The sequence below is a fragment of the Chamaea fasciata genome, unplaced genomic scaffold (genome assembly GCF_029207755.1).
Source record: "Chamaea fasciata isolate MVZ Bird 193981 ecotype frontalis unplaced genomic scaffold, bChaFas1.0.hap1 SCAF_8, whole genome shotgun sequence".
Lineage (NCBI taxonomy): Eukaryota > Metazoa > Chordata > Aves > Passeriformes > Sylviidae > Chamaea > Chamaea fasciata.
In genome coordinates, this window is record NW_027094093.1 from 31,637,821 (window position 1) to 31,664,372 (window position 26,552).

General features: G+C 41.8%; 1 protein-coding gene across 1 annotated transcript in view; it reads right to left on the bottom strand.

Annotated features, from left to right (window-relative positions):
- The window catches only part of DPP10 (dipeptidyl peptidase like 10), a 434,600-nt gene extending 410,593 nt beyond the window's left edge, over positions 1-24,007 (bottom strand). Inside the window, exon 1 of the mRNA XM_066190335.1 lies at positions 23,926-24,007. Coding sequence (XP_066046432.1) covers positions 23,926-23,985 — 60 coding nt within the window. The 5' untranslated portion in view covers positions 23,986-24,007. The remainder of the gene's footprint in view (positions 1-23,925) is intronic.
- Positions 24,008-26,552: the final 2,545 nt, after the last annotated feature.

Sequence of the window (26,552 nt, forward strand, 5' to 3'; positions counted from 1 at the left end):
GTGGAGACAGCCAGTGCTGGCCCATTTAAGCAGTAGTTATCTGCACTTCCACTCTGCAAAGCCTCTCCCAAGCAGTGTGTCTTTCATCTCCTCCTGTTCCTGAGATTACTGTCTGCTGACAGGAGTGTTTTGGAGTGATCTTAAAGTGCTTTTAACGGGTAACATGCGGAAATAAATAATTCAGGCTTTTCTGAGTGTTTCTTTAGTGTCTCAGCTTACATATAGAGAGTGCTTTTATGGAGTGCTCACCTGTACAATGGGTTGTGCTCTCCGCTAAGTGTTTTGCCCAAATGAGTTTCGAATGCTCTTCTGACACAAAGATAGTAGACTTTTATATCCCTACTGTGATCACACCCCTGCAAGGTAAGGGATCTAAACTGCTGGACACAATTACTGTCATGGTTTCTAGCAAAAGTACACATGCTTTACCATTTAACATGCAACATTATGTGCGTTTTTAATAAACTGTGTCTAACACGAATAGTATATGGGAATAAAAAAAGAACGGAGAATTATTGATTCTTTGATTTGAGGCAAGATTTAATAGTACCAAAAGAGGAAGTAACATAATAAACATTAAAGACCTGAAATGACAGCTGCAAGCATATCCCACAGCACCGACAGGTAATGCCAACACGTGTTAAATTAGTCATATCTGCAGAGAATTATTTATAATAGAATTATGTATGATACGATATGATTTGAGTGGCGACAGTACTTTCTGATTATCCCTCCCTCCTAACACATGAACCACATCAAAAGAAATACACATTTTCTCCTGAAAATGCTGGATATTATGCTGCCAAGTTTTCTTTTAAAACACTCATTTTTTAACACTTGCATGCACACTCAGGATCAGGCGGTAAAAGCAAGTTACAGTTAACACATTCTGTGATGTTTTTCTGACATTTTCTGTAAAAAATACCCATGACTAAAGATTTCAGTAGCTACTGATATGGTTTATAATCCCTTAAAGTTTCACAGGATAGCAGTCCTAAAAAAAGTGTTTTAAACCTCTTTTCTTTCTTCCTCTCTTTCTTTCTAGCACAGCCCAGGAGCCCAGCCTTTAGGAGAGATGTCTGGCTGGTGGCATCAAAATTAAAGCTTTCATGGTGTATTAACGTGTCTTGGAGGGCACAGACTACTGTACAACTGAGATAAAATTAAACATCTTGGTGCAGGGATGTTCAACAGCTTCACTTTAGGGACATACAGCACAGATACTATTTTTCTCTCTGGGTTAACAGCCTGCTCTTGTAGCAAACTCCTTTGCTGTGGTGCCTCACCAGCACATCCACTCCTACCCCACACAAGAGGCGAGGGTGGATGTTGGGGGGCGAATCCTGTGGGCTAAAACAGATTTTTAAATTCAGCTGACTGGTGTAAGGTCAGAGGAACAGGGCCAGGGTCTGTTGGTGCACACCAAACTCAGCATTTACACTCCTCCTGTGTGCAGCCTGACCCAACTCACCAGACCTTGCACAAAAGTAATTAAACCCATTTTAAAACCTGCTGGCCACAGGAGAGGGGACTGGATGACCCTCCAAGCATCACATTCATGACACTGTAGAATAATGTGAATATATGGTTTTGAAAAAGTGGAGACAGATAAAATAGTTAAGACTGTAGAAAATTTAGGTTGGGTGGTTTTACTCATCCCTTCCCAGGATATAAAAATAGTTGGCACAGATCAAAAAGGCAGCAAATCATCCTCCCAGCACCAACACTGCTGATTTGTCCCAGCAAGGAACAGAAATGTCTGCATGGAAAAGACCTTGCGACACAGGGAGACTAGCCAGCCTGCTGGGGACACCTGACAGCTTTCCTCAAAAGGTTTCATCTGATTTTAATTGAACATACTGAAGTTTTCTTCCTCTCTGCCTTGTAAGCAGCAGTTGTTTATAAACTGCACCTTTTCTTTTCTCAGTGCAGTGCTGCTCCTGTCAACCCAAGACACATTCTCCTATTCAGCCTTCCTAAATTTCACTGATAGATGTGCCAAGTGTAACCTGCTGATAAGATTAGTGGTTAATGTCTATTTCTTGAAAACAACCTTTTACTGAGCTCATGAGCTTCCAAATCCACCTGGGTTTACAATTTACATATTCAAAAATCCTATTTGACTAAATGTTAGAATGTAGAGATTTCTTTTTCCTTTTCCAGTAGATTCTGGCATAATATCAGAGCAAAGTAACATTAAAAATAGGAGACTAAATTGTATGGTATTGTTCACCCATTGCAGGATGAAAGCTTATTTGCCCATGGTAAGGGAGCCTGCACTTTTTGCTTTCACCAGAAGCAGCTGAAACCAGTAGCTAACTTGTAGGCAGGATGATTTATAATATATTGTAGTGCCAGCCTGTCAGCTGACCGCTGTAGAAATAGTTTATCTACACCTGAGGTTTGGCAACCTCTTCTCCCACTTTGTCTCACCTCAAAATGCCCAGAGATCACATTTTTCATGCTCTCCTGCTTTTGCTGCTGCTGACAGGAACAAAAGCTGCAGTGCCAGCCAGTTTTCATACATTTAGGTTTCAGAAGACATTGTGCTAATTCCTAAAGAAGGTACGTACAAATGCAGGGAGTAAAAATCTCGTAGGTTGGTAATCCTAGTTAGTAATCCTGAAACAAGTCTCTGGTGGCACACAGTTATTTAAGGATTGCCCACACGTTTTATTGTCTGTTTTAACTTGTCTTTGGGCTTCAGCTTTGGTAGCACTCAGAAGGTGAGGAAATGGCTCCACTGGGGCAAACTGAGAGCCCAGAGAGACAGACCTGTTTGAGGAGAACACGGGGCTCAGCAGGGACAAAGCCCGCGCTGCAGGAAATGGTCCTCAAGTCTCTGGGTGGCAACAGAATGTGTTTCCCTACAAGCTCTCAGAGGATGGCAAAAGTTCTAAGAAAACCCTTTTTCCCTAATAAACCCCCTCTGTAGCTGTAGGTAGTCCCTCACTCCAAGCATAATTTTGATTCCTCACTCAAGTACCTGCAGAAGCCCAGATTTCCCTCCTGAAGCAATACCCCCAAAGGAAAGCACTAAAAACACCCTCAGTAATTTGTACATCCATTTCTTGACATTTTTCAGTAATTCCATGCATTACTGTTTCTCCGTTTTGCTGGCAAGAGCAATAGGGATCTGACTACAATATCATGGTTGATCACAGCCGAAAAAAAAAGACTATCGGGGCACTTCTAATTATATTGTTCTGAAATTGGTTTTATGCTATGATATGTTCTTTGCATTTCAAAGCAAATCCATATTTTAAAATTAAGCACATGCTTTAAGGCTTTCACCAAGGGCATTTCTCTAAGCCCTTTACAGGCAGTTGCAGCTTTGACTGCAGATAAACATTTTTAACCAAGAGGATGAGTTACATTACTTACTGAGCTCAGTGGTGCTCTTTATCTGGCTCCCATTTTTGTGTTGGATCAAATCCTGAATGCCACAAGACAAAAGGAAGATAATCAGATTTTTGTTTTGCATTACTTGGCCTACATGGTAATGCCATGGAAATGCATTTAGGAAAATCTTTTTGTTTAGATGTATTACAAATCTGCAAATAAATTAGTGCTTACCTACAAGCTTCATAAATCACTTTCCTCTCAGTATGCCTTTATTTTTTTTTCCTCTGTTTAGGATGTAGATAATGTCTGTTTTAGAGGGCCCTTGTGGACAAAAGCACTTACTGGCTTGGACTCAAAAAAAAAAACACAAAAAAAAATGCCAGTAACCTGAAAATTTAATACATTGAGGTTCCTTTTGGACATTAAATAATGATTATGAGGGAATGCCTCCAAATCCTCAAATTTTCATGTGTTTTGCCAGAAAGCCATAAACTGTCTTGGTCAAAACTGGTCCCAAACTCACTGACAGTCAACTTCTAGAAAGTTCAGAGTGAACTAAATTTCAGGCTCTGTTACGAAACCCTGTTTTTAAAAAGGAACAAATGAGAATCCACAGAGCCTAAAGTTCATTTTGTATCAGACTGAATTAAAGCATCTCAGTAATTAAAGACATGAAAGTTGTAATCACTAATGACAACCATCCACAGAGCAGCATGGGGGTGGAACTGGTGACAGCCACCTCTCCTCCGCCAGCAGATCTGGGACAAAAACATGGAGTCTGGTGACCTGGATGCTAATTTCCCCACAAATTCCTCACAGAAAGCTCATGCATTATTTGTATACATGCAAACACTGGAGGGATTGTTGTGCCCACAATTTCTGTCTGCCTCTGGCTCAGCCCATCTCTGCCACCTCAGGCATAAGCAGATATTCCAGAGCACAGCTTTGCAGTATCTGTGGATGCTTTAAACACAGCCACCTCTCTAATTAGTAGCTTATTAAATATTATGCATATGTTATTTTAATCATCTTAAGAAATTTGGCTTCAGTTCTACTTTCCTGGATAGCTACTCAGCAGTGACACACGACGGCCCAAAACATGTCCATTACAGCCACAGCAGCTTCTACACAAATTCTGTTGCCCTTGGAAATTTTTGCTACTTCTGAAATACTTTAGAATATTTCAACCATCTGCATTTCACTCCACCTGATACATTACCTGGCAGTGGAGGAGGTTCCCCCTTTTTTCAGAACTGGAAATGTGAATTGTCTTTTGACAGAAGAGCAAACTCCAGATCTGTGCACAGGTTGCTCATTTTTTAAAATTTTCTTACACTTCATTCATCTCTCAATTAACTAATTAATGCACTGCACACCAAGAATTAGACCAAGACTCTGTAATTGGCATCCAACAGAGGCAGCAACATGGCTGCACTGGGTGGGCTGCAGTGTGATGTGATGAGTTGGCTGAAGTTGATACAGCTGGACCACCAGCAACTCCTCCTGACATAAACCTTGAGTAGCCAGCTGAAGGGAAAACACTAAACCAATTTCATCCAATCCTGAGGCTTATTCCTCACTGGAAGCTGGAAATTATGTCACTTTAAGAAGATGAATTCTAAGCGTTGTTTCTTGCTTTTTAAGTTTCCTGTTTCTGGTGAAAACTCACCAAAAATACCTTCAGGGCTGCCATGGGATTGATTCTAAAGAAAACATCATTTTCATATCCAAGAGATATCCTCAGAAGGGACCCCATGAGGTGGCTGTGTTTGCAAAGACTCTGAGGCAGTAAACAGGGGCTTTAGAAGTCAAGACTCTGACAGTCCCAAGAAGAGGAAGAAAAATGTCATTCTATTAAGAGTTTACAAAGCACTACAATTTTTATGGTATTTTAAATTTGTTTTATATCTTTAATGTCAAAACTAGCGCCCTAACAAGCTGTACACTAGGTGTTTTATCACCCGTTTTGGTCAAATAAATTTTAATTAGGTTGAGTGTTTTTTAAAAGGTACTTGACATTTTCCAATCTCCAAAAGGGTTTCTGCCTGCAACCCCTCTGCTTCTCTTTTGGAAAGGCCCACAAGCCTTCTGCTGCTCACCTGTTTAATCCTACAAACTGTAACAAATGAGGGGATGGAAAGAGAATTAATATTTATTTGTTTACTCTTAAAATGTCTTAACATGCCCCATCGATTTAATCGGGGGGGAGGGGCAAGCTGTGAAGTTTTACTCATATTTTACTCATTTTACTTTGATATCTCTTTTAGAACAAAAAGCTTAATTTTTAAAAAATAAAATGCTGAATAACGTGACCCCAAAAAATTTTGCTTATCTGTTGACCTGAAAGAAGGATAAAATATAATGTAAACATAAGTATGAAGAGAAAATCACATTGGAGAAAACCAGTTTCTTTGGAGCATAGATTCTTACCTATTTGAATAAGAATTTAAGGTATGAGTGGTCTGTAAACTTTATATTTTTGCAATTTAGCACTGAGAAGCATATGTGGGATAAGTGACGAGATAAACGCTTTTCAGTCTATCCTGAGCTTGTATCGCCTTACAGACTAGGAGACAGTATCAAATCTTTCAGCTGAATCACATAAACTCTTTTAGAGTCAAGTCAAATTTTGTTGCATTTAATTTCCCTTTACAAGGCTGTATACTCTTTGTCAAAATCTTCTTCATTTGTTAGTTGGGGGGTTTTTACCAAGAATTGGTTAAATCATTCTTAAATGTGATCTGGAACGGTTCTGAAATAGTAGGATTTTTAAAGTCTCCACTTGGTTACCATAATCAGTCATTAGTGATCATCAACTTTACTCCACAATCTGAATATTTATCTCATTATCAGCGTGGGAAATTTGATCTAAGTTTAACTCAAAAAGCTGGCAGAAGGATATGGTTGTGCAAAGCATGAGTACTTCTACTTTAAGTTCTACTTTAGGGAAAAAAAAAAAAAAAGCATTAAACTTCCATTTCTAAAAGTAAGATTAAGTGCAAAATATACAAGTGCTCTAAAATATTTTTCATTGAAATCTATCTAAAACTTTTACATACTCCATTTAAGTATCTTTGAATCTAGACAAGTTGAGAAACCCTGCTTATTTTTTGGACCTTCAAGGCCCACAGATGAGCCAAAACAGCAATTTTTTCATTCAAATGTTCCTTGGAACATACATGGTAGAACCCAGTGGAATAGTACTTGCACACATACAGTGTAAAAACTTGAATTTTTGTTTTAATTTTTTATGGTTTTTTGGCTCATGCCCTGTTAGGAGAAGGCAGCCAGACCACACGCTGACTCCCTGACTGTTTCGTGGGATTAGCTATGCCGTTTCATACCACAGGCAACAACCCTGCTTCTGAAAAGCTTTCCAGCCACAGAGAAGATGGTCTTGCCATAAAATGCTACAGCTCCTGCTAGAAAATGTGGAGAGGCATATCAATTAAGTGTTTTATATATTAAAATATTGTATATTTAAAATATTGTATATTTATTATATATTTTAAATATAAAAATATTGTATATTTAATATCGTTAGTTTATGGGGAATCTTATAGTGTAATATCTGGGTAAAAAAAAATGTTGAAAAGAAGGAGAAAGAAAGAAAAAGGGGAAGGAGGGAAGGGTCTCTTGCCACATAAGGGAGAAGTCTTACAGCAATTGCTACCATATGAACTCTTGAGCTGAAGTTTTCATTTCTGAATATTTTTTACTTAGAAACAACATAAAGCCAACACAAGCAAGACTCAGCTCTACATCACTTTGATATGACCTCTATTTTTCAAGCTCATTTAGCCTTCTGAAAGGCTATGTCTGAAATTTGCATTGCAGAAAATGAAAATAACTCAAAACATCAAGGAAACCTCTTTTCTGTCTCAAAAAAGCATCTGATGAAGCAACTTTAGTTTACTCATGAACTGGCAAACCTAATTAATTAACGGATTCAGGATGTTATAGTTACAGATTTGGACCCTAATACATATCTGAGAAAGAGACTGGCTTCAAAGTACAACAGAGAAGCTTCTATTCATAAATATTTAACTGAAGCATTGATACAAAAATGAGAAAAATCTCCTTCATTCTATTCCCTAAGGAACTTCCTTGAAGCAAAACTACTCATTGAAACTAGCAACTTCTAATTCTCACGGATATGAGGGGATTTAATATAAGCATTTGTTTTGAAAAAGCTTCTACAGATTTCTAGTTTAGCAACAGGACATGACATTTGAGCCATGGAATCCCAGAATGGTTTGGGTTGGAAGGGCCCCTGTAGATGTCACGTTCCAAGCCCCCTGCAGTGGTCAGGGACACCAGTTTGCTCAAAGGTGTCCAGTTCTTCCCAGAACTTGTGGCTACACCTCCATCTCTGCCCCATGGCTATGCCAGACTTCAGGGTGTCCTTTTCCAGATGTGTAAGAATTGTCCCCAGAAGCCAGGAGTGCATGGAGGGATCCAGCTTTGTCACTCCCTGCTCGTCCAAACACCGCTTTTATCATTTCAGCTGCAGGTGCAAGTGATAAGTGACCTTTACACAGCTCTCAAAAGACCTGTCTCAGGTTCCTTCCAGCCCTAGGAGATCTCCCAAGGAGACCTCAGGCAGAGGCAGGTAAATCTCATCAGCTGCTCTTTAAGGGGCTGAAGGCCCTGATGGCTCATGGCAATTACCCCTTCTCCTTAGACACCTCCCTGTCTGCCTGTCGCTCTGGCTGACACACCTCGCTGTCCCACCAGCACATCTGCAAACCAAGATCCTCTGTCTCCCCTTGCTGTGCTGCCTTGTCCTGGTCCTCCCTTTTCACAGCCACACTTAATTATAGAAAGAGTGCCTGATCTTCTTTTAACCAACAAAACCTTCATCCAAATGACTGCTGCAGTATTGTATGTTTGTTAGGTCAGTAATGACTAAAATGTTATTGGACCAGAAACCTAAAGTGAATCTCACAGCAATTAAATGAAATTTAGAAGCTGGCATTAAATTCACATAATCATTGGCAGGCTACTAATCTTACCTGTCCAAGAGCCACCTACTGAAATGGGATTAAGGAGAAGATCAGTGGGAGTTCCTATCATCACACTAAATCACAAAGTCACCTGGCACTTTGTGTGTACTAAATGTGCTTGAACATTCAAGGCACTTTCCAGCAGAGGCAGAGAGGTTCTCTAAGTTTGCTGTCCTTGTAGTCATTACCAGCACAATCAGATGATTTCAAAACAGTTTTGAAATCAAGTAACAGAGGGTACAAACCCATGGTCAGGTGTGATCTCACTCCAGCAGCTGAGAGAGTCATCAGGTGGGACAGTGGAACACTCTGTATGTCCCCACCCAGATCTGATTAACTGAGTCCACCAGGCTACACAGATGTGTCTGTGCAGGGTGTTCCCATTCCCAGCATGGCCCTGTGAGGCTGCTGCACAGGGAAAGAGCACCTGCACTGCGGCCCTGCTTCTGAAACCCAAGAAAAACCCAGACATGCTTTAACTTCCCTTGAAAACATAAACTGCTTCTGAGCATGTGCACAGCACAGGAACTGTTATTGCTCTGGTTATTGGTGGTTATTTATCAATTACACCCAGGATCTGCAGCAGATTTCAACAATTACTCTGGTTTTACTATTTGATTCCATCCACATTTCATCAGCACGGTGCTACAGCATGCATTATACATGCTGTATATTCCTCCAGCACGTTCAGTGCTCTACGAAGAAATGATGTGTCCAAGAAGCCCTGGAGTCTGCCTCAAAAAGTTGTACAACGAAGTTTCCTCGTAAGATCATTTGATGCATGTTGATTTCACTCAACACCACCAGCTTTCGTCTCATCAGAGAACTTGGATCATATCTGGCCCTCAGGAAAGAAGGGCAAAAAGCTTTGTAACTCACCACTGAGTATAAAGCTACATTATTAAGAAACGTAATTCAAACTCCTTCAGCAGAGCCAGAGAGATTTCCCAGCTCTGTGGCATTTCTCACTGAATGACAAGCAAATCTATCAAATGTAGTTGGACAGGGAAAATTTTCATTAGTTTTTTGTGTCCCTCCTCTGTTCTTCACACAGCAGTGAAGATCAAAACTACATCAGTTCATTACTTTGACAATGCAAAGATAAGGAAATATTCTTCATAGGAATACTCCTTATTTACAGAATACATTTCCTCCAAATTTTAGATCTTTCTATCTCTTTAGGAAAGGTGAATACAAATACCTCCTGGCTGGAGAAAAAAAAAATAATCCCAAAACCCCAAACAGAACAGCACCTTTTTTCTGCACCTTGTCCAAGAGCCTGCAGATGACCTACAGAGAAATCAAGAGTCACCTATCCAATGAATCTGTCCTCTTAAAAATCAACAGAACTTCTTCCACTTTGTCTTAAAAAGGAACAATACTCATACTTTTCCTCTTGAATATTGTATTTCAGCTGGGTATTGAAAAGAGATAGGAACCGTCAAGGTCTCATCTCTTCTAACACCAACCCCTCAACAGCCCTGTGCAAGATATTTTTCTTTGTCTCAGCGTCCATCATAGAAGGGAATTAATAGTGCTTAATTGTTCATGATGTTGGCATGAGGCACGATCATGACCATTTCTTGATGTGTTTTTTGAAAATGTAAATTGTCACCTATGGAAACTCCTAAGAATCACAGACCTGACTCAGAAAAACACATGCAAGAAAATGTCTGAAAAGAAGGAATTTTGATTAAATAATGACTGTAGGATTAGATCTGTTATTAAAACGATAAAACCCATCTATTATCTAGCTTTTATAGCCAGGAATATTCTCCATAAATCATAATGAATAAAGTAGTCACATAAAATAATACTGAAATTCAGAAGGGTTATCAGTGCCATTTTAGCATCTTCATTATCTTAGAAACTTTTTATCATCTTTTTTTAAAGTGTCATTTCATGAAAACACTGAGAATCAGAAATTAAGTATTTTCAAGTAAGCCCCCTTACTGAAAACAGCTGCAATATTTTATCTTTTTTCTCCCTTTTTCCTCTGAAAGATTCATCAGCTCAACTCATTACCACTACCTTTTCCTCTACATGAGAGCTGTGCATAGGCAGTAGGATGAAAAATACAATACAAAGAGAAAAAGTTTCCACAGGGCAATGCATGCACAAAACAGTTTCTTCCAGCTCTTCCAGGCTGCCTCCCATGAAATGGGAGGGGACATTATTGAAAACTCTGCTGCAATTCATGGTACCTTTAATTTTCTTTTTCATAGAATCATGGAATAATTTGAGTTGTTAGGGACCTTTAAAGTTAACTAGTCCAACCACCCTGCAGTGGGCAGGGACATCTTCAACCAGATCAGGTTGTTCAGGACCCCATCCAATCCAACATCCAATGTTTCCAGGATGGGCCTTCTACCACCTCTCTGAGCAACCTGTTCCAGTCTTTCACCACAGCCATTGTAAAATATATCTTTATATCTGGTTTAGATCTATCCTCTTTAAATTTTAATTATCCCTTTCCTTACCCCAGCAGGCCCAGCTAAAGAGTCTGTCCCCACTTTTCTCCTAGAATGAGGAAGTGTTGCCCTTTAAGGCTTGCAAGGCTGCTCTAAGGTGTCCCTGGACACTTTTACAACACCTTGGCTCCAGCTTGAAAACTCCCAGCCACCTCTGCTGCTGATGGCATCCAGCCACTGGCTGGCAGACAAGAACTTTGATGCTTCCACAAATACTTTTGCCATAAAATCATATATTTGGCATTTTCAGCTTTAGGGGTAGAGGATGATCAATTCCAGCCTGGATATTTTCTTGGAAACTATAATTATCGAAGAGAATGAAAAAAAAAAAAAAAGAGAGAGAGAAAAAAAGCTGTTTGTGTGGTTTGCAGTGAATTGATGCTTTGCAGAACTGAGTTCACTAATAAAACAAATATCTTGGGAGTAATTTCTTATCCATTAAGATGGCTTATAATTGATTCATGATGTACACAGTCTCAACATTTTCCTTTTACTGAACGTTTTCATATTACAATGCCCAGAAATAGTTCTATAAGTATTTAATGGCAGAAATAGATTTGGTGCATCTTTTATCAACTCTCATTTGCTATGCTTTACTCTATGTCAGAGGGAACAGTCATTACTGTTCAAGGATATCATCTGTATTAGACAGACAGCCAAGAGAACCTACAGCTTATATCAAAAAACTGCCCTCCAGCCTTTACATATTTACAATTTGTATTTATCTTTTTAAGCTTTCAATAAGAAATTTCTCTGAGATATTTCCTCTAAGATTTTTTTATTGTTTGTTTACAGTAATTTAGCTAATTTATCAACCACTTAGATGATATATTTACTCAGCTACTTCATCTGAAACTTGCTTCCTTTTATGTCTCATGATCTACACTGCACTTTCTACAGCAGAATTGTAGCTATTCAATAATTTAAACTTTGACATTATGAGGCTTTGTCAAACATTCATAGTACTAATCTGGAGAACTCTTACATTATCACATAGTACTCTATATAGCCTATACCTGTAGGTATTCAACATTTTAATTTAAAAAGTTAAAATGCTGATTGAGTAAGTGTGCATGATCAATCACACAAGTCATCATTCAAAGCAGTTATTAAATAGAAATGAAAATTTGTGTTAAGCTGTAATGTTTGCAGTTTCATTCCTATGTTCTAAATGCAGAAAACATTAAAGACCGATCTTTGGGCTTTCAGATACCTTACTGTCTGCTTTCTCTGCAGCAACAACATAGGAGAAATATTGGAAAGTAATGAGCACGTTTCATCCCTCCTCAAAAAAAAATTGACCTAAGCAAGAAGGGAGCTTGAGAACTGTTGGTGTTTTATAAATACCAAACCATTAAAAAAAAAAAAAATCTTCCCAAAACCCACTGTATCAGTTGTGGGCACTTTTCCAAAATCTTGCAGTGCACTTTTTCTGCAGTGTGTGCAGCACTCATCAAATGAGAGCACACACTATTCTTTTGATTACAGTTTAAAAATGAAACATAAAAATCTTGAGTATCAGTTATTATTTATTTTTCATTCAAACTCATTCTTTCTTAGGTCCATGGCATCTAACCCATGCCAGCTTTATTTTGCAAGGCTAGAGTATTCAGAGGGTGACACACAGAAAATATATATTTATATATCTTTCTCAACATAAGAAATAAGTTCTTCAAAATCCTGCAACAATGATTCTTTTTCTTTATAAAAATTTGGTTCTAAATGGTTTAGATCTGAAGCTATAACAGTATGTTTCAGGAGGAAAGGGGATAGACAGGTTGAAACTTTAAAGCATTTTCAACTTCTTCATGTAAAAATGCAAACCAGTTTAATTACAGAAATCTTCTTAGGTATAGTGACCCAAATTCTCTATTGGCCCATCTCTCTTGCAGCATCGGGCGAGTTACTTCAGCAAGCAATTTTATGCACAACATTCATTCTCAACACTGCCTGGGACTACAAATGCATTCATTTTATGCTGATCAATCCAGTGCGAAAATGACAGAGCTGTGCTGGGAACAAAAAGCCTGGGAGGGAACGAGCCTCTCGCTTCCATGTGTCTGGAGCTCAGTCCAAATATAACTTGCCTGTCTCAGGATTGCTACAGTGACCCTGCAGAATTCCAAGCCAATATGACAAGAAACAACTTAAAAATCAAAAATTTTGACAGTATGTAGTGTTAGTTATAATTCATGAAATAAATCGCTTTCACAGCATAACCATCAACTCAGTGACTTTGTATTTAAATATTGGATGTGGAAAAGCACAACTGCCCACCAATAACCAAGGGGGCAGTGGTCATCTCAAATTCTTTTTCTTCATTTTTTAAGAGTCCTTGAATTTGAACAGTGCTTAGTTTTATAATTCTGATGATGCTGATAAAGTTCTTTGAATCTATAAAATATCTGTAAAGATATCTCAAAAAATTTCTTCACATGGCATCAACTTCACCAGTAAAGGTGACCTCTCTTGGGATGCAATTAATGTCACCAGGGACTTTTAAATCACTGAGGGGTAAGAGGCGTCCAGAGAGTTTGGGAAATGTTTAGAGAGGCACAAATACTATGAAAACAGAAAACCACCAATCTTTGCTTAATTATTTTATGGATTTGTTCACTGAGCATTTGTTTGCCCTCTGCAAATATTTGCATAATCAAGTTTCAGAAACATTAATGTTCCCAGAAAACACATTACAGCTGTTGAATTGCAAAACTGAGATTTTTTTCAAACTCCAGACCAAATCTATACAAAAAATACGTACTCGTGGATGTCAGCTGAGGTTTTAATGTAGGGAATTCACCGCTTAAAAATCATCACTAGGAAAGAGAGCCATGAGTAGTATATATTGGGTCTTTAAACAGACAAATTTGTGGTTGTATTCACTCCCAGCAGCCAGACAATATTGTGTGAAAAATTAGTAGAAAAGGTTTCTAGTATGAGCACAGTCCTGTCACCTCAGAAAGCAAAAATCATCCCAAACCGTAGAGACGCTCACATGAGCAAGGTATGTACGATGTGCCATCAACAGACACGTCTCCTGAGGCCACCAGAGTGGCTCTGAGGAATTAACCCTCTTCTTTTAATCTCTGAGGGATTAACCCTCTGAGGGATTCTCTCTCTTCTTTTTCTTCACCCTTTTTCTGCCATATTCCTTTTGCCTCCTTTCCCCCAAGATTTACTGCTGCCACAGGCATGGCTGAACAGAGGGACACAGGGACGAGGCCAGAGGCAGCTCGCTCCAGGCTGCCCCGTGACTGGCACCATCTCTTTTTCTGCCACAGGGGTTCACTTGCTCGTGATCCTCCAGGCAAACAACCCACAAGGACTCACACCCAGGAGAAAACAGAAAGGCGCAAAGCGCAAAGGAAAAGTGAGTGAGAGGCCTCAGCTCCCCTTGCCACAGTGCTCAGGTCACCCTGACCTTCGGGCAGCTGGGTCAGCCTGCTAGGCCATGGAAAGCATCCTTCCACCTCCTACGAGAAACAGTCAACCTAAAAAGCCAGCTTTAATTCCACAGAAAAGCTCAGCAGAAACAGTTGCAGAGTATCTGCCTGGATGAACAGGAAACAGAACCCATGAGTCTACCCCAAACTCCAGCTTTCCAGTTTTCAGCTCCAGCAATATGACGTTGTGTCCCACAAAAAAAAAAAAAAAAAAAAAAAAAAAAAAAAAAAAAAGGAAAAAACCAAGAAACACCAACTAAGAAATTACTGGTATGTGTATAAATTACAGCAAGAAAGCCCTCAGTCAATCATTCCAGCACTGCTAGAATGGGTTTTTGGGCTTGAATTAGCAGGAGAGTTATGGAAAGGATCCTAACAAGCAGCAGAAACAAATACGTCCCACAAGGCGAAAATGCAGCAGCACAGCAATTTCCTTCCAACCTCTCGGAGGGGCAAGGTTAGGACAGAGATTGAATAAACACACTTGAGCTGCTCAGTGCCACACACACACACTGGATTTGCTGGTATGGGTAAAACGTGAGTGATGGGAAAGCTCAAAAGCTTTGAGGGGTTGATTCCTTTCAGTGTTCAGGAGCTGTGCTGATAATCTCAAAACATGTTCAAACTTATTTACACTGACAACAGGCAAACAGGTTAAAAGGAAAAGAAAAAGTCTCCTCCCTTCCCTAGATTTATCCAAAAAGCCAAAGTAAGCCCTACATCTTCCTGGTGTGCAGTGGGACCAGGCTTAGTGCAGGTTTTAGGCTGCCAGGCTGTGAGTGCACACACACAGCCCGGGGAGGGATCCGTGTGTCCCCAGGCGACAGGGACATGGCAAAGTCACAGCCACTGCACCCAGACAGTGATTCCAGAAACTGCCCAAGCCCCAGGAGGCAGCAGGGATGGATGGGACATCAGGGACAGGCACCACATTTTGTGCCTTCTCCCCTCCTGTAACCACTAAAAAGAAATACAGGAAAACAGAGGCAGGTTTTGGCTCTGTTATCAGGCACAAGGAATTAAAAAAGCTATTTTTTAACATGATGGTCATGTCTGCAGGTCATCTCTGCAGCAAATATGAGCAGCAACGTTTGTGGCATTAATCCCACACTGGCAGACTGATGCAGCTTTCAAGCTGAGTAAGGGTTTAATGCTCTGAAGGGAAGGGAAAAAAAGATTTCTTTTAGATAAATTGCTTAATTGGGAAGTCAGGAACTCTCCTGCCTAAGCAATTGATTTTACAAAAGAAAAAAAAGAGTTTATTTCAAAATGTAAGCCCGCTATTCATCTATAATACCCAGGGAAAAACTAAGCCAAGGGATAGACTCTTGCCTTTACACTGCTGAAACCACAATTTTAAAAACATAAATAAGGCCAATAAACAAGTATTTAAACAAATATTCTTCTTTTCTTGACTGCTGTAGTGAAGAGCAAATTCAGAGACAGAGAGATTATTGCAGATCTCGGTCAGATCATTTACCCAGGCAGCAGGGGCTGAGGAAATGGGGTCCCCAGAGGGTCACTGAGCCCTCACCACTGGCACCAAGAGATCAGCTCCCCTTAAGCTAATGGACTTTGGTGCATTGACTTGCACGGTGCTGCACATCTCAGGGAAAAGCTCCAGCACCATCCCCTGCCCTGGAGACACGCATCCACCTTCTGCAGGAGCATGAACAGAGCATTTCCAGCCACCAGTGTGACCACCAGGCACAGGCATCTGCCTCAGCTTTCTCCCCTGTGAAAAACCTCCCGCAGCTCTCAGTTTTGTCCAAAGTGAAAAAATGTTTTCATCTCACTTGTCCACAGGGTGTGAAACCCTCTCCCTTCTGTACCTACAGAGGTTCCTCTCCAAGGAACAGCCACAGGAGACGCTGCCAGCCAGGGAGTTCCCCTGGGCAAAGCACCACTGGTGAAAAGGACAGTTAGGATGGGATCAGGCACGGTGCTCTCCCAGCAGGGGGAACACAATTACCACCTTAAAGAACAGCCACCTTTGAAGACAAAGCTCATCTTTTTAATGATACAAACTTAAAGGTAAGTTTGATATTATTAACCACTAGCATTTTGCAACTTCCTCAAGCTGCAGGAACATAAAACCTAAGTGTTACCCTTTAATATAATAGTACCAATTTTTCTGTGCTTAGCAACCTGCTGCACAACCGCACACTCTTCCGAAACAAATAGCTTTCATTTTTATTTCACCACCATTGTGCTAACATGAAAATTCTTAGAAATCCTCGTGTAGAAATGTCACTGAATGAATTTACCTGACATCTGTTATTTGCAGAAGTACCTCAGGTACAAGAAGGAATAGGCTTATTATTGATTCTGAATTTTTTTATGAGCTACATCAATTAAAACATTACAAAATAAGCTTAAAACAACTTCATTTAAAAAAAAAATAATTTAACACATGTACTGTTTTTGCTTCCCACAGTGTTAAACCATTATTGCACAGGTAGCTAAATTTGGACAAAGATTGCCTAAATACTACCCTTGTGTGCCCCCCAAACCTTTTTCATAAAGGGGAAACATTTGCATAATTATTATCACAACTTTCCCAACGAATTCATGGTTTTGGCTTTTTTGTTGGTCACTTTTCTATGTTACTACACAAAACAGTGGACTTAATTGTAACAAACCCTGTGTATATATTTGTCTTTTTCCCCATATTTTCCAACTCTTCCAAATATACACATATATATGTCTTCCAAATATATACCTGCATCTATGGGTTTTATCCAAAGCATGAAGCCTGCAGACACTCTGCTCCCTTGCTTCTGGGGGTTTCACAGTGAGGCAACTTTGCAAACCTCATCTCTGTCACTTCTCCAAAAAAGTACATTATCTCTGTCTCTTGGTTTCCCTTTAGGGCTGTGACTTTCTGCAACAACTTCTGTGTGACAGGTCAGATCTGGCAACGTAATCTAATCCAACAGCCAATATCCCAAGTAATTTCTTCTTAGCTGAAGCTAAAACACAATACCCCATTCTGATCTTTCTTGACTTGCCAGCTGCCGTTAGCAGCCAGTCGCACTCGGATATTGTCTCCCTCAAATCCCTTGTCTCTGCCTCCTCCTGCCAGGCTGCCGCCACTGCCTCAAGGTGTCCTTCAGATATCATCTCTGCTTCCTTCTCAACTTTCTGCAAAACTTCCCCAGGGCTCGCCTTCCCATCCTTTTCCCTTGGTTAAGGTCACACACAAGCTCAAACTGAACAGCCGTCTCCTTCTCTCCAGTTCCATTCGCTTCCTTTTTTAAATTCTAACTTGGGGTTGCTTTTCTGACGTATCCTCAGGGAAGAGGTCAGCAGCTCAAGGCCAGCATCAGTATCACTAAGCTTTAAACATCTCTGGACAGTATCCTGCTTCCCTGGAGGCCTCAGCATCCTCCCTCCCTCTGGCACTCCTGAGGTGGGGACGAGACCCACAGCACACGCCCACCACTCAGCTTGAGCGCTGGAGCTCCCTTTGCCATCAGCACCGAGAAATCAGCATTTTAAAGCATAATTCACTCAAACTATTTCACCAGTTAAATTTAAAATGAAATAAATCACACCCTCATCTGCAGCAGTTGCATTAGTTTCATAGCTCAGGACTGTGGAGAGTCTTTAATTAAGCTGATGACTCTGATTCTAGGTGTTCCTTCCCTCAGCTCCCTTGGGTCAGCATACATTGCTGTGAATCACTCTTGGTTCCATTCACAGTGTAACAAACCTGCCTGTCTCATTCTCTCTCTTTGAAACAAAAAGCCCCCAAGGCATTCTGCCACATCGGGCGCCTCATTTTTAAGAATCACAGAAGTTAATTTTGCTTTGCTTCTGGCACACGCTGCCAGTAACACTGGGTGTTGTCAGCACGTGAGAAGTCAAAGTCACTGATCCAAAAACCCGTCAAACGATTAACACAGCACAGTCACAAACCTGGATGCTGCATAACTTAACATTTATAATTCAATTTGAGGACCTCAGATAAAAATCTTTAAACAGGAAGGGTCCTAAGCCAATTCCAAAGCAATGCTCAGGTGTTAGATTGCATGCTGGTCTTACTATGCTAAGCTTAAGAATGAAATACTGAACAAAATAAGCACAAAATTTTCTTAACGCATGGTTAGAAAAAAAGTTTTGGATTAAAGAATGAAAAGGAATAAATTCCTCATGACATGGTATCCGTTCAGGACAGTGTTATGTAACACTCACAGACCCATACCTTAAGTAGCTTCAAATAGAATTAAACTTAATGCCCTACTCCTTAATGTAATGATGGGCAGTAGGAAAAATTTTATATGATTACAGTCCAGGAAAGTAATAATCCATTATTAATTATAATTTGCCACCATGTTCATGTATCTTTGTGTTTATTAAAGTGACTGCCTTCTAAATTCCTATGGTCAGCATTACACTGAAAGCCATGAATTGTCTATGTTTTAGGATACATAGGGGAGGTGTTGGCTATATATTATATATATCAAACTTGTACCACAGAATTCAGTATATATTCACGCATATGACAGTACTTGCACTTTTTGCTAATTGCTTTTAAGTTTTATGAAAAGAGCAGGGAATTAAGAGTGGAAAGTTTTGGAAGCATATTGACAATTTGTAGGCAAGGAAGTGCCAGCAAACATACCTCACCAGCAAGGTCACAGCAGGAAACAGGACTGAGGTCCCCTGCAAGGAGAGACCCCGACCACTTCCATCGTGGCTGTGGAATGCTGGGCACACACAGGGCCTGAGCATCAGACCCAGGGAGACATTGTGCTGCTCCTTATGGCATCAGCTGGGGATTTGATAGCAACCCTTTCCCTCTCTCTCTCTCTCTCTCTCTTTTAGTTTTTATCTAGTGCTGGTCAACTAATCTTGATGCTGCCTTTGACATGGAGGAATTCTTTATTCATAGAGTGGAAGGGGAAAATATAAGCATTACAAATGGTGGTTTTTTCCCCTCTTTCCTGCCTCTTATTATTATTTCTACTGCTTTTAATAGAGAAAGGTCCCAGTTACTCTCTGGTAATACAGATGTTGGCAAGGAGACTTAAAAAATACAGAAAGATAATACATGAAAATGGGAAGATTTAGAAGGTATGATTTGTTCTTCATATTTCCACCTAGAGACCTCTAGTTTGTCTTCCCCACACATATGAATGTGTCATCATGCGCATAGTTTTGGTTACAAAATACAAATAAATCACACCAGCAACTCCACTCAACAAAAATGCATTCAGGCAACACTTAAGGTGTTTCTATCACGCTCCATGCCACTCTCCTTGATGAGTGCTATAATCTATAATTTTTGGAGTCCCCTAACAGGTCACTATACACCTCCAGACAGAGTCTCAAGAACAGAACAAACACAGGAGCATTGTACATTTGCTCAGTGCCTTAGAAAATAGAAATATTTCCTTTGTTCTAAGCGTGCATTTTGAGCTGGCCACATGCTGAAGGTGACAGTGAGCTGTGTCCCCGTGGCCAGGCTGCCTCCTGCCACCACCACACTGTGCTTCCCCAGAGATGCAGCTCCTCACACAGCGAGACAAACACGTTGGCACATGGCACAACACTGCTCTAATTCCATATTGCCTTAAACAAAATACCATGCAAACCTATTCCATTTAAATGTACCACTTATTTGGTTGGGTTTTTTGGGGGTTTTTTTGCATTATTATGCTGCCATAGAATGTGTTCCTACCAATAACACAGCCCTGTGTCACTTGTGCCCTTCGCTATGTATCCTGGCTAGTTCATAATTGAACACTCACTGAGATTATCTGTTAGTGACTTGCTTTTGATGTAATGGATTTCAGAAATGCTGCTCTCATTTTAAGGGATTTATTTCCTAAGCAGCTGGTAGATTGCAGTGATTCTCCTATCTGCACAAGACCTGGTGTTTGCACATCCTGCGGGCATTCAAAGATCCAAATACCTGAAGTTTCAACCCAAAAAGTGTGAGGGAGCAGCCTTTATGACCACAACAGCTACATATGAATCTCTCTCTCTCTCTTTGTAGGAGGATGTGAGTTTGCAGTTTGCAGGAGTGGGCAGATGTTCCCTGCTAAACCACAGGTTTGATTTTAAAAAAATTAGTTGCTCTAACACATAGATGTCCAAAGGGAACACTACAAACCCCCTTAAATTCTTTGCTCCTCAACCTACTTGTAAATAAGAAAACAATTAGTATACCGCTTCTCATCAATTAGCAGGCGCTAAAACACAACCACAATAAACCTGAAATGTAAAAATTGCTGATACAGTCCCTGGACACTGATGAAACTTGGTGCAGAATTTTTACTAAGGACATATCTGCACTTTCCTTTTATAGTTTACAATCTAAGAGCTAATGAATAAATAAAAGTGAAAGGAAGGCAGGAAAGAAAGAAGAGTAAAAGGTTAAAACATACATATTATATTACACAGTAATTATGTGCTTCTGAAATGCCAATTAGTAACTCCTTTCATGATCCAGCTCACAGTCAGATCAATATGAGGTTTATAACAGCAGAGAGTTGTGATCTGGTAAAGAATATTTTATTATGAAAAAAAATGTATAAAGCCACAGAAAGATTAGCTTAACTCCTTCCCTATTTTTTTTTTTTTTCAAGAGCAAAATGTAGTCATGACTGTGTTAAGAGCAAGACATGAACTTTTCAATTCCACCATCCCGGTGAATTTCACACAGATATTTGGTTTGTTTTCCTAGCTAGCCAAGGGTTGTGGGGTTTTGGGTTTTTTTTTTTGTTTGTTTGTTTGTTTGGGTTTTTTTTCATTTCCTCTGAGCAAGGCTAACAATGCTTTAACAGTATTTTTCTCTGTCAGAGGAAAAAGAATGTTGAAAAATTATTTGGCCATCAGCCCAACATGGAAGTGCACAAAACTCAGTGATTCTCCTGGAAGAGCTAATTTGCTTGCTGTGTCGACAAGATGAGCCAAAAATGTGAAGAATAAAAACAATTCCATAGCCATGGGGGGATCCTGGAGTCAAGCACGTAATGATACAGAAATGAGGCAGGTATTTGGCATTCCCAGCTAGATCCTAAAAGTTTTTGTTACACACCTCAGAGGGAAAGATCATTTTTCATGGCAGTGTCAGCAAGGTGGTGAGGTTTGCAGTCATCTCAAAACAAGCTATAAAAAGTCTTAGAGGTAAAAGGCTTTTCTAGGAGATTTTGCATTTTATCCAAGGGGTTTGGTATCTTTAGGCTTTTTTTTCTTGCTCGATATTCATTTTCCTCTGTCAATTTGTTTCTCTGTCACCAAACTTACTTTGGATGCAGTGCACTCAGCTCACGGACACAAAAAGTTGTACCCATCCCTCAATAAAGAAGGATGTGAGAAGGGGCCAGGGATGTCCTTCCATCCAGGGACCAGCCCTCCTGCAGCCCCAGGGTGATACAGAGAGGGAACTGGCACGGATGAAGTTCGCAGGATTCAGTTTAGGAGACAAGTGGATCATTCTACTTCTTGTTCTGTGAATCCAGAAGTTTATGCTGCGTTACAAAGCAGAGAGATCCAAACACCACTGAGAAGTAACATGACATTGATACATTGATATTAATACACAGGAGTCCAGATGTCACAGCTTTGTTTGCCGGGGAGAAACGTAATAGGAATAAAAGAAGGGGTTTTAGGGATCTCATTCCAATGGGTGTGAAGTTTTCCTGTAACCTTTCTTCTTGAATCTTCATAACTGCTAACACTGTTTCTGAGAAGTCATGCTTAAAATGCAATTTATATTTGTCTGGTCACTAATGAAGTATTTTCAGGGTAATTTCCAATACAAGGTCCTCATTACCATATGGAAGTTACTGCTCCTCTACAGTCGTAAATACTTTCTCATGGAGTATCCATTGGCTCAGCACTGAAGCACTTAAAACTATTTATAAAGCACATTTTACACCTGACACATAGAATTAAGAGCAGAAAAATGAGACAGTTTTCTAATGGCATCAGGATTACTGTGTTGGTTGTAAAATGGACTCATGTCTAGAAAGCTCTGATTCATGTTCTCTCTTTTTGAAGACTATTGACTCCTCCAGCTCTTTTTCCTTCTTTTTTTTTTTTTAATGGCATATTGATATTGGTGGTTGTTGTTGTTGTTTTGGCTTAGAAGTCCAGTCAAATGAATTTAATAAATGTTCCTGGCACTGAAAAATCAGCATTGGCTGTTCCCAACATAACAAGGGAATATTTCCCAGAGCAAGTACCACACTGCTCTCTGTTCTCTAGTACTTTCACAGATACCTAGAGAGGATGAAACGGTTTTAAGCAATTTAAGATTATATTTGCTGACTCTTTGAAGTAGGCCACGGCAATTGTAATTCATCACTTCCCATGACCTTGGCCATTTGGGCATAAACTAAGGGGCCGCTCCGCAGTTTGATGGACACAGTTACACCTTTCACAACTGGTCATTAGAGCCACAGGTAACCCCTCTCCCCGTCCCTGAGCTTGCAGACATTGTGCATTACTGATCGTACACTGCACAGCCTAAGGCAGCCCATATAAAAATGACAGCGCTAATCGAAGATTTATGCCTTTAATCCCCTCCTGCCTCAGCTCTAAGTCATGATTTTTATTCCCAGCACTAACGGGATAAAGCCCAACTGAGAATTTCTTAACATGATGTGAAGTTCAGCTGCTCCTCCTGAGAAGACAAACCAACCCCAGAACCCTCAACTTTGCAGCACAAGGAGTGAAGCCCCAACATGTTTCCTCACCCCACACAAACGCGAGCACAGCCTGGCACCCACTGCCCCGAGGCACCGACAGAAAGGCACTGAAGTGAGCTCTTCAGGCTTTCACATCATTTTATGAAACAAAATAGCTAGTGTAAAATTTCTCCACGTTGGTTTGTTTTTTTTTCCAGGACTAAGAGTTACTAATCAAATATTGTCACTGACTGGGTTTTTATTTTATTTCAGGGGAAAAAAAACCCAACCACTTATTTCTGCAGAGATACTTCCCACTGAATACCAATCTGGTTAGGGATTTCATTTTATCACTCTAGAGTGCAGTAACTCGGCTGGAAAGTAGTTTTCAATCAATGCAAAGGCGGGATGGTGTCAGAGGTTGGGCAAGAAGGCAGTCGAGGACACAGCCCGCTATTCCCTCGGCTCTTCCCCCAGCATGATCACCCCCAGTGCCTAGCCAAAGCACCCACCCAACTCTCCCGCACGTCAGGACACCGCCACCAGCACCAAACACACCGCCTCGTCCGATCCCGCATCCTTCCGACCACACAATACCAAAATCACGTCTCACAAGTCGATTTCACACCGCCTCCCTCCAGCGGAGCCTGTGCCGCGCCGGTATTGCGGGAGGCACCGGCAGCATCTCCGTGCCGAGCCGCCGCCTGCCCACTGCCAACTTTGGGCACGGACCCGCGCAGGGCAGGGCAGGGCAGGGCATGGTAGGGCCGGGCAGGGCAGGGCAGGGCAGGGCATGGCAGGGCAGGGCAGGGCAGGGCAGGGCAGGGCAGGGCAGGGCAGGGCAGGGCTCGCTCGGAAGGTGCCGCAGCCCGGGACGCGCTGTGCCCGGCGGGACCCGCGGCCGGAGCTGTCCCTCGCCTCACCCCGAGCTCCGCAGAACTTCCCCGCGCCCGCCCGGCCCGGCGGCAGCGAGAGGGAGCGCGGGGCCGCCGGGGAGCCCCGCTGCCGCCCGCCCTACCTTGACGGCCCGGGACGAGTGGCAGTGGACGTGGTGGGACACGGTGGCCGTCTGGTTCATGTTGCCGGCGGCGCCGGGCGGGCACGGGGCGCCCGCGGGTCCCTCCCGGCGCCTCCGAGCGGCCGGGGGGCTCCGGCTGCGGCTTCGGCTGCGCTGCTCCGCACCCCGGGGCTCCGCCCGCCCGCTCCGCCCCGCCCGGCGCCGCCCCGCCCGCCGGACCGGCTCCGGGCCGGGACCCCGCCGGGACACGGCGGAGCCGCGGGCCGGGGCAGCCCCGCCGGGCGCGCCTCCCTCGTCCCCGGGGCTGGGGAGATGAACGGGATCAGCGGCGCTCTGTGAAAGACGAGCCCCGCAGTGCTCTCAGCCGAGATGAGTAAGACTGCAGCAGAAAGTTTATGCAGGCTGCTCTTTTCCTCGTGCTCCACAGGGTTTTTTTTCCTTTCTACCCTCCCCGTTCCCTGCTGCCGCCTCCTCCCTCGGTTCCAAAGCGCCTCCAGCCCACTGCGGTAGCGGGATACGGGCGTGCTTGTGTAACACAGGTACGAGGCGCAGGACCAGCCTCAGGCGCCAGCCTCACGGCCCCTGCCAGAGCACTCGGGGTTTTGGAAATCGCCGCGCTTTGTAAAGTACCGCAACAGCTCCACGCTTCCCCGTGGAGCACGAGAAATGCATCTCTAATTAGACTTTCACCCAAACAACTTTGAGAGGGTTTGGTTGTGGTATAGGCTGAGAATCTGTACCCTCCAGACTCCTGAGTAGGACTTGCCAGAAACACACATTCTCTTTCTGCAGGTCCAACCCAGAGCTGGTGCCAAAGCCAGGATTTGAGGATGGAAGTTGGTAAGCTCTGTGAGCAGATTGTGACACCGCAGGCTGATAATGAACAAGCAGTATTTTTTTATACATAACATTCTTTAATGACTCTTATGTTAGAGAAACCTCCCAGTAAAACAAGACACAGTGTGCCGCACACCAAGGCATTCCTGGGGTGTCTTTGAGGGGTGCAGGAAACTGCAGCCAGAGCAGGTAAAGTTGGTTCAAGAGAAAGAAAAGACAAATAAGGACAGACTACGGCCAGAAGCTATGGCACAAGTCTTCTAAAGAAACTGCTGATTTGGAACCTCTCACTGCATGAGACTCCAGCTTCAGGCATCTCTGAAGCATCTGTTCTTTCAAGAGTCAGGCTGTTGAGCAGTATTTGCTACCATATCAAAAGTTATACTCCCAGTGCAGGAAGTTATTGCTCAAAAAATAAAATTGCTTTTAAAATCCAGACCCTGTGTTGTGCTTGTTTTGTAGTTCTGTATCATTTTCCTCCCCTATTGCCACTCCCTCTTTTGTTTTAAAGTAATTTGAAGAAAATGTACAAAGCATGCGCCCAAAAAAGTAGTGATGGAAGAAAACAGTAGTTTTGCTTAAGACTGCAAGCTCTGATTCGGTACTTGAAGGTCCATCCCACTCTGCAAAGGAGAAGGCCAAGAGCTTGCTGTGGGCACAGCTCAACACATCCTCACAGAGGCCTATGGGGCCCTTCATCTGTGCTTGTAAATCTCATCGTGACTCCAGACATCTGCCAGAGCTCTTTTCAATGGGGTTCATTTTCAGAAGATTTTAATTTCCCGGAAGAAAAATCTGCTTTAAATCATCTGACACACAATATTCAAAAGTCAAAATTCATTTTGCACACCTTAACACGGGCACAAAGGCAGGTGCTGCTGGAGATGGAGCTGATGAGGGAAAGACTGATCTGCTCAGTCTGCAGAAATCTGCCGAGGCAGCCTGGTGTGGGAAAGCAGCCCTGGGTACAAACAAACCCCCCCAGAGAGGGGAGAGCAGTCAGTGTTTACTGCAGTGATACTGAGAGAAATGTCACTGCCAAAGGAAGCCAAATGCAAAGTAAAGGCACAGCAAGAGGATCCCTCCTGGCCCAGACTTGATCATCTCCGGGCACCACAAGCGAGGCATCCAGGCTGGCCTCTCGCCTGCAGGACTGCTCACATTAGCCTCCTTCACCTTTGCAGATTTATTGGATTTTGAGCAATAAAAACCACATTTAGCAAGCATATCGGGGGCTCAGCAGTGCACTTTCACCTCTCTCTATCATATGCAGACAGGAATGAAACTTAATGGATATAGATGGGGAAAAAAAACACCCTCACATAAAAATGAGCCATGATTCAACTCAAAGGTGAGTATTGAGGAAGAGGGAACAAGTAAATGGCTGTTTGGGTAAAGGGCTAACAGGCTAACTTTCACCATACTCAGCCCAAACATCTGTCCTCAAAACAAAATGGTGACTTCAAGTTATTGTCACCAGGAGCTCAAGCAAGCGGAGGTAGTCTGGAAGATTCAAAGACATTCTTATTTGTCTTGAAATATTCTTGTGTTTAACAATTTCTACTTTAAGACAAAAGAATGAACTCATGACAATTTTAGTTGGACTAAATATCTGTGGATTTTTGTAAGCTCCTTATGAGAACTTTGTGTAAAGGTTTCATGCTTGATTTTATGCTTCACAGTGATTGACCTTGCATGCAACCCCCAAAACCAGCTTTAAAGGTAACAGAGAGATCTCTTCCTTATAATAACAAAGAAAAAGCAACTTGGGTTAAAAAGTTGCCAAAGAC